The sequence below is a fragment of the Nyctereutes procyonoides genome, unplaced genomic scaffold (genome assembly GCF_905146905.1).
Source record: "Nyctereutes procyonoides isolate TBG_1078 unplaced genomic scaffold, NYPRO_anot_genome, whole genome shotgun sequence".
Classification (NCBI taxonomy): Eukaryota; Metazoa; Chordata; class Mammalia; order Carnivora; family Canidae; genus Nyctereutes; species Nyctereutes procyonoides.
Genome location: NW_026575142.1, coordinates 6,497,885 through 6,510,593, shown reverse-complemented (window position 1 = coordinate 6,510,593; position 12,709 = coordinate 6,497,885). Strand labels below are relative to the sequence as shown.

Here is a 12,709-nt window from a genome sequence, read left to right as displayed (position 1 = left end):
CTACATTATATATATCACATGTATATTATATATCACATATATCACATATAACATACATTGTATATATTATACATTATCACATATATACATAATATGCGATGATATAATATATATGATACATAATATATATCACATTATGTGTTGTATATCATATATCATGTATGTTATATATCACACATAAATATTATACGTTATATATCACATATACATTATATATCATACATTATATATCATACATATTATATACCATATATTATATATCACATATATATTTATTATATATCACATGACATATATCACATGTATGTTATATATTACATATCACATATATATTACATATATATAATTTTTTTCCTGTGTAGTGGGTGAAGCATTTGTTTCTTGGTAAGGAGCTTTTTCTTCTGTGAAATAAACAAAGTGGTATGAAACTTAGTTTTCAGAGTTGCCTTCCTTCTACAAAGCACTGATTTTCTGCCCTTGAAATCCTGGCATAGATGTGGCGGTTGGAGCTCCACAAGAAGACGACTTGCGTGGTGCCGTTTATATTTACAACGGCCGAGCAGACGGGATCTCCACGGCATTCTCACAGGTAGAAGCTGTTCTGTTTGCAAAAGCAGCATTGGTAATAAACGGTTCCCGAAACGTCCAGTTTGATGTCGACTTGTTTTCCTTAATTGGCTCCTTCAAGTACCTAATATATTCTTTTTCACCATTTTCTTATAATAACAGTAGGTGGTCTTGTTTTAAAGATCATTAAGAATCTGAAATCCTTTTCTTTTTTTCTTTTTTTTTTTTTTTTTGGCCCTGTAACTGAGTTTTTGTTGACGTCCATTCTCATTTGCTCATAACCTACTAAAGATTTTCTTTGCTTTCCACAAACTTATGTTCTGAGATGGTATCTGTACTTGCTCCAAATAAGCCCATGTGGCTTTGATTAACTGTGTCTTGCCTTGTGCCCCGTGTTTTGGGGGGTTCGCCCGGGGAGGAGGGGGAGAGCAAGCCCACCATCCTCTGCTCCTTTCAGGGCAGGACTGCAAGAAGGGAGCTTTTAATAAAGTTCCCTGATCTGACTCTGACTTGACTTGGGCCTTTTGACAAAATCGGGGCCTTTCAGTGCCTGGAAAATACTCCACACACCTGCAGAGAAGAAAAGTCTTTCCAAAGATGACTTTTATGGAAATATTTACTAATACTGTTATTTTTGATTGAGCAAAATAGGCGAATGGCTCTCCATATTTAACGTGAAAAATCTATACTTGTGTAGGAAAAACTCCTTCTCTTCTTAGCATGGATGGCAGCCTGACACATGTAAATCAGCATCTGGATGTGAAATCAGACCTGGGCAATAGGAAACACATGTCTGACTTCAGTTGTCACATGCTAGGAAGCAACGTGGCTCAAGAGGGTGCCTTTCATCCTGAGCCTGAGTAGTAGGCTCCACTAAGTGACGACGTGTGGCTCGTTTTCCAAATTCCTTGTCTGGTTATTCGTGTTCACCCAGGAAATAAATCCAGAGCCTGGGGAGAGGGGAGTCAGGACAGTTTAAGATCTGTGCTATATAGTTTTCTCTTTGTGATTTTTTTTTTTTCTAGGTACAAACTGAGGATTGTTTTTTTGGTTTTGTTTTGTTTGTTTTTTGTTTTTTTTTTTCTAGTCACTTGCCCAATTCAAGCTGGAAACTTTGGTTTCTCTTAGATGCAAGTATCTGGCTTAAGTGCTTTTTATTAGGAAATGTGCCAGGCTGTTGTGAGGCTCATTATTTAACTAAACCATTGTTTCTCTGAGATATTCAGTGCTCAAAAACTGCTTCCCATTCAATGTACCTATTTTTCAGAGAATTGAAGGACTTCAAATCAGCAAATCACTAAGTATGTTTGGACAGTCTATATCTGGACAAATTGATGCAGATAATAATGGATATGTAGGTGAGTATAAAGTCCTATTTCGTAAATTGAAGTGAATTCTATTGTGGATGTTACCTCATTGCAAAGTACATAAAACTAGTATGGAAAAGTTCTAATTTACTGATAACTTATTTCCTTCATTTTGAAGCTCTTTTGAATTCAAAGATGGAGTCAAATGATCAAATAATTCCTCAGCTTTACAGTGTTAGTTACTTGACTTTTTATCCTTTGTTCTTGAAAAAATGAAAAGCACACATGAAAATAAATCCAAAGTAAGATGCCGAAAATAAAGACTTTTTTTGAGAGGAGATTCCTGGGTGAATGCTTGTGGTTTAAAAATTTTTTCCTTAAGCTTATCTTTATGTCCTATTTTTATCATAAAGTTTGTTTATATTATGAAAGGATGAATGTTATTCTAGATGAATAGACTCAGACAAATGTGGAATGAATCCTACGATGTAAGTATATCTTTTCCAATTAATTTTCTGTAAATAGTGTTTTGATATAGTCAAAAGGTGATACCTAGTTAAGTATTTATGGCTGAAAAGTAATTCGCTCTGACTAATGATGTTCATTAATCTGTTGTTTTTCATCCTCCAGATGTGGCAGTTGGCGCTTTTCGTTCCAATTCTGTTGTGTTGCTAAGGTAAGGTTGGTGCATTTCACTGAGCGATGACAATCGGGCTTGGTTGTAAATGATAGGAGGTAATTTTTAAAATCCACAATGGTGGTGACCTCATAGTGTGCTTTTGTTGTTTGGTATTCTAAAATGTTATTGAACTTTAGGATGCTCATTCCACCCTACATGGCTATTACAATTAAATCATCAGGCAAAGTCAATATTTTTAGGGATTTAAATAAAAACGTCTCTTGATTCATGCACAGAAATGTAATTGAGAATGCACATAGCGTCAGTCAAGCAAGTTCATGAAGTTACTTGAACAAGGGCAACTGACCAAACAAATGCAATTTTTTTTTCTTAAGGTACAATAATCCTGCAATTAATACTGCTGATTTTGTTTCTTTCTCAGGACAAGACCTGTAGTGATTGTTGAAGCGTCTTTAAACCATCCTGAGTCAGTAAATAGAACAAATTTTGACTGTGTTGAAAATGGATTGCCTTCTGTGTGCATGGATCTAACACTGTGTTTCTCATATAAGGGCAAAGAGGTCCCAGGCTATATTGGTAAGGGTGCCCTTACAGAATTGACCCTGATTGGCGTACCCCACTCGTTCTTCTCCCTCTGCTCGTTCTGGGCCCTCACTGTGTTTCACCTTAGAGGCCGATACACCCCACTGCCTCATCTCTCGGGTTCTCCTGCTATTCTAACCAGTGAGCGTGCCACCGTAAGAGGCCACAGGTATCTAGAACTTACTACATGAAGGAAAGCAAGAGTATCCCTTGCTGTGTTAGGGGGAGCCAAGCTGAGATTACTATGTAAGAGAGAACATTACCCCACAGCTTCTCCTCTGTTGGACTGGACTCCTCGTGTAGCTGGATCTGGCTTACGTTGGAGGGCCTGAGAAAAGAAGAGTCTTTCTTTCTATTCTGTCCTCTTAGTAATGGAAGACGCTTGTCTCAAATCAAGACCCTGATTCCAATTTCCACAAATAGCACACATCTCTTAAGGATTTTCTGTGACTGTCAGCTCCTGAGCGCCAGGTCCTTCTCCCTTTACGTAGGTAGCTCTCCATTGTCTGCTCTGGAGGAAAGTAGCATTGAAATGGCTCATGCAAAACTGGGGTTCATTTCAAATCACATATATGTGACTCTGTGAATATTCCATTTTTTTTCGAGCAGGTTATGTTCCTAATTATGTTACACTTATGCTAATATCAGAATAAATACTAAGGAAACTAGCCAGTGGTAGGAGAGAAGCATACCTGGGCTTCTTACTTGGACGTTAATAATCTATCAAGTTCATGAGCCACGCAAGACCCTACCAAGAGTTGATCATATTCAGGACTCTGCAACCTCTCATCTGTCCTCTAAAGGTCGTGAAGGGTAGCAAATACACTGAACCAGGCCATGGATACTTAACAGAGGTCTCAGTCTGAACTGGCCTGTAATGAGAGGTACAGAGTGAGCCTGGTGTACCTACTTTAGATCAGACTCGTTTTTTATTTTATTTTTTTCAGACTCGTTTTTTAATAGTGCACTGCAGAAGTGCTGGCTAGAGCTACGGTAGTAGGACGGACGGGGGGGCCGGGGGGGGCAAACTGTAAGGTTGCAGATCGGAGAAGTGGCACTTCCCGAACACGACCCCAGTAACACAGAAATGCACTCACCCTGGTGGATGATCTGAAAAACACACGTTAAACAGATAAAAACTGTTTCCCTTTTACATAAAATCAGTGCTTGTTTTACTACCAATTCCATTGTGACCAGGTATTTTAAAAAATGGTGGAAAACCAGTATATGAAACCCATAAATAATCACAACAGTGTTACAAAAACGAGCTCTACGGTTGCATAAAATGAGTCCTTGGGAGAAATAATTCACATGGTAAGCATGTTTATAAAACCAAGATGTTTTGCCACTTACTGCGAGTGTATTTTTATTCACCCCCCTTTTTTTTTAATTTACTTTTTTGTGTGAACTCACAGTGATGAATGGTAGATAGCTATTTCAATTGCAGCTCCACCTCTGAGGCACTGAATCTCAGTGATTATAATTTTGAAGCCAACTGATTTGGACTTTGTAATTTATTTCCTAAATAAAAGAAAGGTTAAAAGATTTATTTGAAATTTGTAGAGGTAATATACATTTTATACTTAGGTTTCCTTGAAATAGGTAGATAAAATCCTTCCAGGAGAGACAGTCACTCCTAAAATATGAACAAACACTTCAGGAATTACATAAATTCTTTAAAATATCACTTATGAAGTGTTGCTCCTATATAATCAGTGACCTCTCCACAGACTATTAGAGATAGCTTGTTTTGCAAAGAAGCAATATATTTATTATTTTTAAACATTTTATTCATGAGAGAGACAGAGAGAGGCAGAGACACAGGCAGAGGGAGAAGTGGGTTCCCCGCAAGGAGCCCGATGTGGGACTCGATCTCAGGACCCCGGGGTCACGACCTGAGCCAAAGGCAGACACTCAACCTCTGAGCCACCCAGGCGCCCCACAAAGAACCCTTTTAGATTTATATATATATATATATTTTTAAAAAAGTTCTCATTTTCTTAGTAATAATATCTGGCTTAGAATTTTTTTGGTTACTTGTTAATTTTCCTTATATTTTTGCTTATTGAGGATATTCTTCAGCAGATGATTTATGACTTGAAGTAAATCTTACCAGATGGCCAGAATATTGAGAGAATGTCTATATTTTCTGCAAATTGACACTGTAAGGTCAAACTGGAAGCCAGTAAAAAACAGGGGAGACTAATCATGGTCTAGGGCTAGAAAAGGAGACCTCTTTGTGTAAACTATTCACAAAGCTTTAACTTCTGAGTCCCTTGTTCACACTACATTTTTAAGAATAATAAACAGCAACCTCTCAAGTCAGAAACAAACAGAAATGAACCTAACCATTTACAAAATTATTTACGTAACCACACAAGATAGAATTATCGCAAGTAACACGTGAGTGCCATGTTCTAAGCACTCCAAAGGAATCTGAAACTTAAGATTTTTCATTAGTAGTAATAGTTTTTAGTATTGTAGTTTTGAAACCTTTATATGCAGGAAGATTAATTAACTAAAGATGTTAATAGTTACGAGTAGAAACCTAGAGAAACACGTATACGTTTTTTGTAACAATTTTTGCAATTTTCATTTTTAAACTGTTTCCTCTCCCACATTTTAGGTTAGTTTTTAAAAGCCATCTTCAAAAAGAGAATTTAAGATATTTCCAGTATTGGATATAATTTTGACTCTTTTGACTCAAGAAGTAGTAAAATAAATAAATAATAAATAAATGCTTTTGAGTAATTATTTATATTAATTGCAGTTCTTTCTACATTTTGCAGTTTTGCTTTATAACATGAGTCTGGACGTGAACCGGAAGATAGACTCGCCATCGAGATTTTACTTTTCTTCCAATGGAACATCTGATGTGATTACGGGCAGCATGAAAGTGTCGAGCAAAGTGCCTAACTGCAGAACACATCAGGCGTTTATGCGGGTAATGTAAACTGGTTTTTATTCATGAGTACGTAAACTTCAGCATTGCCACTATGGTCAAGTTCCTATTGCGTTCATATCTTTCTGTAAAATGTGGTTAAAAGCAAGTGTAACCCCGCTTGAACTCGCTGACCTGTTGATTGTTCCAGAGTTAAAATGTTCCACAGTCCTGTGAACCTGGATAAATCAGACTCCACTTTTTTCAGCATCTTCTTTATTTCACATTTATCATGTTTTACTGGGTCACTTTTTTTTTTTAAAGATTTGCCTTTTCCTTTTTTTTTTTTAAAGAAAGGTTTATTTATTTATTTATTTATTTATTTATTTATTTATTTATTTATTTATTTATGATAGTCACAGAGAGAGAGAGAGAGAGAGAGAGAGAGAGAGAGAAAGGCAGAGACACAGGCAGAGGGAGAAGCAGGCTCCATGCACCGGGAGCCCGATGTGGGATTCGATCCCGGGCCTCCAGGATCGCGCCCTGGGCCAAAGGCAGGCGCCAAACCGCTGCACCACCCAGGGATCCCTGCCTTTTCCTTTCTACAACTGCTATTTTCTTATTCCTGTTTCTCCACTTCCCTGGAGATGTACGTATCGAGTAGCTCCGCTGAGCCTCTGATTCCCCTGGTGTAGGGTTTTTGTAGGGTGGGAGAGCAAGCAGGGGAGCTGGATTGGTTTCTGATGGGATTCTAACGAAGCGGAGTCCAACAGGACCGCATTTGGACTAGGCCTTTGTCCCCACGCCAGCATTGTCAGTGATGTCAGTGGGAACGCGCACAGTTGCAGCGTGGTGGGGATCATCTGTGGGCCGGGACAATGGCTCTCAGGATGTTCTGGGGTATGTCCTGCCAAAGCACAGCCGATTTCCTGTTCCTTTTATTAAAACACGCGTTCCCAAACTGATCATCACGTTCCTCGCCTTGGTCACATTTTATCATGTGAAGCAGTGCCAGGTCTTTTTTCATTAGGGAATGGTGTACTTCATCAGAAAATCTATTGTCACAAAAAAAGCCAAACTATTCCCAGGAGCCCTTTCTGGGATTTCAAATGGTAGCCTCAGCTTAGAACTTAATTTTCCCTGAGATACTTATTCCAAGCGAATGCAAACAAGCATCCAGACTCGAACGCTATTAAATGCTAAGAGCAATAATCCCCTATGCTGTTTTCTCATTTCCCTTAACAGTTTTTATGGTTGTACTAGAATAAATCTATTAGATGGGCGAGAGCCAAAAGTATAGAATGATATTAATGTAGCCATCATTTATGTGGGAGGGATTAAAGAGAGGTTTTTTTTTTTAATCCTATATAGTTGTGATTTTACTTTAGGTTAATCAATTTTGGAGACTGACATTGAGACCGTTTCAGGGGAGTAAACGGGCCAACACTAGACCTTCAACAAGAAGCATATTGTGTTGAATGTCTATAAACGACAGGAAATCCCCCGATGTGTGTAGTTGTAGGCTTCCTGGCATTGCCCTAACAGGCACGGGTGCATCAGAATTGTACATTCTCATCAGAATAATTTGCAGTGGAAACGATCTAGCAGAGGCTCGTGTGTTGCCGACGCACCCTGGTAGCGATCGTTACTGGTATCTCTGGGTGGCAGCAGGTGACAGCCACCGGCTTTTGACCGTACTGTCAACGTCCCGCAAAAGCACTTACCCCCCAGGATTGGCACATGGTAGGGATATTTTTAAAAGTGATGGGAACCGTTATTAAAACTCGAAGCCCCTCTCGTCGTGATTTAGGAAGATGTGGGAAGGTACCGAGGGCACACCCCCCCAGGTGGTAGCCGGAGGCCTTCAGGCGCCTTAGGCCCGCTGTGCTTCTGGGGCCCAGGGGAAGGGGACAGGGACCGAAAGGCCTCTGCTTCTAGATGACCGTGGAAAAGACGAGCAGGGGGCTTCTGTCGTTCCTGAAACCTGCACATTTAACATTATGCTCCCCAGGCCCACTAGGGCATTAACGGGCCTGCCCAGGGCTCCTGACAGCGGCCGGCGGTGCCTGTGAATTAGGGAGCCCGGCCACCGCCCCCAGCCCGGGCCTGCTCGCCGAGGGCACCCGGCCTGTGCCCGTCCCGTCCCGCAGAGGCTCCACGTCGCCCTCTGCCCCGGTGAGTCGGTAGGTGCTGGGGCTCCGGGTGGTGCCAGGGCCGCGGGAGACGCCTGGGGTGCGCTGAACCGGTACGATTGTAAAGTTCATACTATTCGAGACGGTCGGGGGGACTGCACAGGGCAGGAAGGCGGGGTACAGGGCACTGTGGTGCCTTTGATTCTTTCCGTTGGGGAAGCGTAACTAACGGACGGTGTCAGGTTAGGTCTGGATGTCCAACATGATGATGCGGCAGCGCCCGTCCCGGCGCGTGTACCCTTTTTTTAATTTCAGCTCCCGAGTAGTCAAGCTCCAGTGTCCCATTAGCTTCCGGTATACGAGATAGTGACTCATCAGCTCCATGAATTACTTGCTGGTCCTAAGTGCACTCTTAATCCCTTTGGCTGTTGCACGCGTGCCCCCGACTTCCCTCCCCCTGGTCTCTGTATTTAAGAGCCTGTTTTTTTTTTTTCTTTTGTTTGTTTTGTTTCTTAAATTCCATAAATGAGTGAAATTGTAGTTTCTCTGACTACTCTCTGGGCCCATCCATGTTGCTGCAAATGGCAAGATCTCATTCTTATTTATGACCAAGTAATATTCGTGTGTGTGTGTGTGTGTGTGTACACCACATCTTGATATATTTGCCTAAAAGTGGACAAAAGCTGCAATAAACATAGTGGTGCATATTTTTTTGAATTAGTGTTTTCATTTTCTTTGGGTAGAAACCCCAGTAATGGAATTCCTGGGTCATAGGGTAGCTCTATTTTTAATTTTTGGAGGAAGCTCCATACGGTTTGCTAGAGGGGCTGTACCACTTTGCATTCCCAGCCTATGGTCTGCAAGGGTTCCTTTTTCCCCTACATCCTCACCGATACTTGTTATTTATCTTTTTGATTCTAGCCATTCTCACAAGTGTACAATTCCGATTCTAGCCATATCTGTCGCTTGTGGGTTTGTTTTTTTTTTTTTTGGTTTTGGTTTTTAGATTTTGTTGATTTATTCAACAGAGAGCAAAAGAGAGAGAAAGAGGGAGTGACCACAAGCAGGGGGAGCAGCAGAGCAAGAGGGAGAAGCAGGCTCCCTGTTCAGCAGGGGAGCCCAACTCGGGGTTCAATCCAGGACCCCAGCATGGTGGCCTGAGCCTAAGGCGGATGCTTAACCGAGTCACCCGGGCGCCCAGATCTTGTGGTTTTGATTTGCATTTCCCCGGTGATGCGTGCTGCTCAGCACCGTTTCCTGTGTCTGTTGGCCATCTGTATGTGGTCTCTGGAGAGGTGTCTGTTCAGGTCCTCTGCCCATTTTTGAATAGGATTTTTTTTTTTTTTTGGTGGTAAGTTCTTTATATATTTTGGATAGTCACCCTTTTGGGGTATATCCTTTGCAAACATCTTCTCTCAGTAGGGTGTCTTTTTGTTTTGTCAGTGGTTCCCTTTGCCATGCAGAAGCTTTTTATTTTGGTGTAGTCCCCGTGCTTCAATTTTGCTTTTGTTTCTGCTGCCACAGGAGACATGTCTAGAAGAATGTTGCTACAGCTAGTATCAATCAAATTACTGCCTATGTTTTCTTCTAGTGTTATGGTTTCAGGTCTCACATGTAGGTGGTTAATCCATTTTGGGTTTATTTTTGTGCAATGTGCAAAAAAGTGGTCCAGTTTCATTTTTTGGCATGTCGCTGTTCAGTTTTCCCAGTACCATCTTTTGAAGAGACTGTCATTTCCCTATTGGGTATTCTTTCCTGCTTTTTCGAAGATTAATTGACCATATAACTGTGGGTTTACTTCCAGGCTCTCTGTTTTTTGACCTATGTGTCTATTTTTATGCCAGTACCACACTGTTTTGATTACTGTAGCTTCATAATATACCTTGAAATCTGGGATTATGATACCTCCAGCTTTCTTTTTTCTCAAGATTACTTTGGCTCTTTGGTGTCTATTGTGGTTTCATACAAATTTTAGGATTATTTTAGTTCTGTGAAAAATGCTTTTGGGTATTTTGATAGGGATTGCATTGAATCTAGATTGCTTTGGGAAGTATGAACATTGTGACTGTATTGTTTCCTCCAATCCATGAGCATGGAGTATCTTTCCATTTATTTCTGTCATCTTCAATTTCTTTCATCAGTGTTTTATAGTTTTCAGAGGACAGGTCATTCACTTCCTTGGTTCAGTTTATTCGTAGGTATTTTATTCCTTTTGTGCAACTGTAAATGGAACTGTTTTCTTAATTGCCCTTACTGCCACGCCACTATTAGTTATAGAAATGCAACTGATTTCTGAATATTAATTTTGCATCCTGTGACCTCACTGAAAACATTTATCAGTTCTAGTATTTTTTTGATAGAATCCTTAGAGCTTTCTATACACAGAATCACTTCATCTGCATATTGTGAAAGTTTTACTTTTTCCTTACCAATGTGGATGCCTTTCATTTTTTTGTCTGACCGTTGTCTTGTTCCTGATCTCAGAGGAGAAACTTTCAATTTTCCACCATTGGGTCTAATGTTAGCTCTGGTTTTTTTTAAATATTTTATTTATTTATTTATGATAGACATAGAGGCAGAGACACAGGCAGAGGGAGAAGCAGGCTCCATGCTAGGAGCCCTACGCGGGACTCGATCCTGGGACTCCAGGATCGCGCCCTGGGTCAAAGGCAGGCGCTGAACCACCCAGGGATACCCCCTGGGTTTTTTAATATATGGCCTTTATAATGTTGAGGTATATTCCCTATAAATCTACATTGTTGGGAGTTTTTATCATGAATGAATGTTGTATTTTGTCAGATGGCTTTTCTGCATCTGTTGAGATGATCATTCAGTTTTTAGCCTTTAGCTTATTGTTTGAGGTTTCACATTGATTAACTTGTGAATATTGAACCACCCTTATGTCCATGGAATAAATCCCGTTAGATTGTGGTAAACGATTTTTTTAATGTATTATCGAAGTTGGTTTGCTAATACTTTGAATATTTTTGCATCTATGTTAATCAGGGGAAATTGGCCTGTAATTTTCTTTTTTTGTGGTGCCTTTATTTGGTCTTGGTATCAGGTTAATGCTGGCCTCATAGAAGGAATTTGGAAGTTTTCCTTGCTCTTCTAGTTTTTTGGAATAGTTTGAGAAGGATAGGTATTAATTTTTCTTTAAATGTTGGGTAGATTTTACCGTGAAGTCATCTTGTCCTGGACTTTTTTTGTTGGCAGTACTTTGATTACTGATTCAGTTTCACTGCTAGTAATTGATCTGTTCAAATTTTCTATTTCTTTCTGATTCATTGTTGGAAAGTTACATGTTTCTAGGAATTTATCCATTTCTTCTAGATTGTCCAATTTCTTGGTATATAGTTTTTTTCATAATATACTCTTACAATCCTTTGTATTTTTGTGGTGTCAGTTGTTTCCCCTTTTTTCATTTCTGATACTGTTTATTTTGGTCTTCTCTCTTAGTTTTTTCTTGATGAGCCTGGCCTAAAGATTTATCAAATTTGTTGACCTTTTCAAAGAATCAGCTCTTGGTTTCCTTGGTCTTTTCTATTATTTTCTTTTTAGTCTCTATTGCATTTGTTTGTGCTCTGATCTTCACTATTTCCTTCCTCCTACCGGTTTCTGGTTTTGTTTTTTCTTGTTTTTCTAGTTCCTGTAGGTGTAAGGTTGATTTGTTTGCTTGAGTTTTTTCTTGTTTCTTGAGATATGTCTGTATTGCTATAAAACTTGCCCCCTTAGAACTATTTTTGCTGTATCCTGAAGGTTTTGGACAGTGGTGTTTTCATTTTCATTTGTTTCCATGTATCTTATTTTTCCTCTTTGACTTCTTGATTTGCCATTTATTATTTAGTACCATATTGTTTAGCCTCCATGTGTTCATGGTTTTTTTCCAGTTTTCTTATAACTGATTTCAAATTTTGTATCCTGTGGTCAGAAAAGATGCATGATATGATTTCAGTCTTATTAAATTTACTGAGACTTGTTTAGTGGCCTAACATGTGATCCCTCCTGGAGAATGTTCCATGTGCACTTGGAAAGAATTTGCATTCTGCTGTTTTTGGATGGAATGTTCTGTATATATCTGTTAGGTCCATCTGGTCTAATGTGCCATTGAAAGCCATTGTTTCCTCGTTGATTTTCTGTTTGGATGATCTGTCCAGTGATATAAATGGGAATGTTAAAGTCCCCTATTATTATTATTGTATTCCCCCGTTTCTCCCTTTATATATGTTAATAATTGCTTTATGTATTTTGGTGCTTCCATGTTGAGTACATAGATAAAATTATTACATGTTCTTACTGGCTTTTCCACTTTATTTAGTGTCCTCCTTTGTCTCTTGCTACAGTCTTTGTTTTAAAGTCTATTTTTCTGATAGAAGTATCGCAGCTGTAGCTCCCCCCCCCACTTTTATGCATGTATATGTTTTTTATCCCTTCATTTTCAGTCTGTATGTATCTTTAGGTCTGAAGTGAGTCTCATAGACAGCATGTAGTTAGGTCACATTTTAAAAAATCCATTAAGTCACCGTATGTCTTTTGATTGAAGCATTTAATTCATTTACATTTAAAGTAATTATTGGTAGGTATGTATTTATTGCCATTT

General features: G+C 39.3%; 1 protein-coding gene across 2 annotated transcripts in view; it reads left to right on the top strand.

Annotated features, from left to right (window-relative positions):
- Nucleotides 1–12,709, top strand: part of ITGA4 (integrin subunit alpha 4) — an 80,207-nt gene that overhangs the window by 33,023 nt on the left and 34,475 nt on the right. For both annotated transcript variants that reach the window (XM_055308540.1, XM_055308541.1), the window contains exons 11-15: nucleotides 495–589; nucleotides 1,835–1,925; nucleotides 2,505–2,550; nucleotides 2,936–3,090; nucleotides 5,886–6,040. In XM_055308540.1, the coding sequence (XP_055164515.1) occupies nucleotides 495–589; nucleotides 1,835–1,925; nucleotides 2,505–2,550; nucleotides 2,936–3,090; nucleotides 5,886–6,040 (542 nt within the window). The remainder of the gene's footprint in view (nucleotides 1–494; nucleotides 590–1,834; nucleotides 1,926–2,504; nucleotides 2,551–2,935; nucleotides 3,091–5,885; nucleotides 6,041–12,709) is intronic.